This window comes from Epinephelus moara, chromosome 23, assembly GCF_006386435.1.
Source record: "Epinephelus moara isolate mb chromosome 23, YSFRI_EMoa_1.0, whole genome shotgun sequence".
In the NCBI taxonomy this organism is placed as follows: Eukaryota; Metazoa; Chordata; class Actinopteri; order Perciformes; family Serranidae; genus Epinephelus; species Epinephelus moara.
Window position 1 is genome coordinate 33,963,185 of NC_065528.1, and position 1,491 is coordinate 33,964,675.

Genomic DNA, 1,491 nt, shown 5'->3' on the forward strand with positions numbered 1-1,491 from the left:
CAGGCTACAGTGAGGCTAAAAACAGAGTTCATATGACGTTTTTCCAAACAACTTTTTATGTCGGGGCTGCAGCACACTTGGATCACTACGGATGAACAGTATGGAGATACTTTGTGGATTCAATTTTGTGTTTTTGGACGTTAGTCTGGGGCGCCGTCTACCATTAAGTGTGCTGCCCGTTCCCCCGTCGATCTCCGCAAGGGATGTGAGGACTCTAAAACTTCACCAGGGCCTCCGTCGGCATATGGGTGAGTAGATAATGGCTGAATTTTCATTTTTGGGGTGCACTAAACCTTTAACCCTGCAAAAAAGGTTCTATGTTCCCTGGGTTCTTTTAGTAAGCGGGAAACATTGAACCCTTTTTGGTTGAGCGGGGAACATAGAACCCGGGAAACATAGGGATGACCCCCTTGGTAAAGTGTCTGTCAGTGAGGCCACCAGGGGGCGCTGCTGCACAGAGGAATTTAAATGTTTGGGAACTCTTTGATGATATGAGTAGAGGTTTTATTGATCTCATTTCTGTGTGGTTTCTTCTTCTTCTGTGGTAGATGAGCTGCGGACTGTGCACCACCTCGACCACTCGCTGTCCCAAAGGGTCCAAACAGAAGGTCCGAGTCCTCATCAGGTGACACAGGTACAGAGTAAACCTCGTCCATCAGTGTGTCTGACTCCTCTCTGTTGTGTCTGCAGGAGGTTCAGAAGTGCGACCTTCCCTCCGTGTTCGTCACTAAGAACACCGGCTGTCGCAGCGTCTGCACCGTCAACTTCTGGCAGCCGAAGTGCTGTCCTGGTTACCACGGACGAGACTGTCTGGGTGAGACGACGCCGACATTTAGACCAGTTGATAGAAACACTGCCAACCAAAGAAAGGATCCATGATCCAGAGAACAGTTTCTGACTGAACAAAAGGAAACAGATGAGACGTTAATAAAAACAGCTCAGTATCTTTTTACTTAATTCAAAGTTCTGAGATACAGTAAGTCCAGTCTCTATAAACAGCTATGTGCATGTGAAGGTTTAGAGACTGTAGGCGAGGTTACCAAACCAGGCTGAGATGCCATACTGCAGGATGCTCTCAACTAAGGCATAGTAGAAGAGGAGCAACACTTTCTGGCTGACTCCAAAGGCCCTCTGCCTGCGGAGGAAGTGTGGGCGCTGCTGGACCCCAGTGAACACTCCATGTTAGTTGCACTATAGGAAGTCTTGGTCCAGATATCAGCACCAGAACCCCCAGTACCAACCCCCAGAAGCTAAACTGTCTCATAGTGTGTTTGACTGTTGTTTATCAATCAATCAATCAATCAATCAATCAATTTTATTTATAAAGCCCAATATCACAAATCACAATTTGCCTCACAGGGCTTTACAGCATACGACATCCCTCTGTCCTTATGACCCTCACAGCTGATCAGGAAAAACTCCCCAAAAAATCTTTAACGGGGAAAAAAAACGGTAGAAACCTCAGGAAGAGCAACTGAGGAGGGATCCCTC

The 1,491-nt window shown here is 47.1% G+C and overlaps 1 protein-coding gene across 2 annotated transcripts in view; it reads left to right on the forward strand.

Moving 5' to 3' along the window:
* The window catches only part of stab2 (stabilin 2), a 52,143-nt gene that overhangs the window by 45,519 nt on the left and 5,133 nt on the right, over window positions 1-1,491 (forward strand). For both annotated transcript variants that reach the window (XM_050036674.1, XM_050036675.1), the window contains 2 exons: window positions 549-608; window positions 691-814. In XM_050036674.1, the coding sequence (XP_049892631.1) occupies window positions 549-608; window positions 691-814 (184 nt within the window). The remainder of the gene's footprint in view (window positions 1-548; window positions 609-690; window positions 815-1,491) is intronic.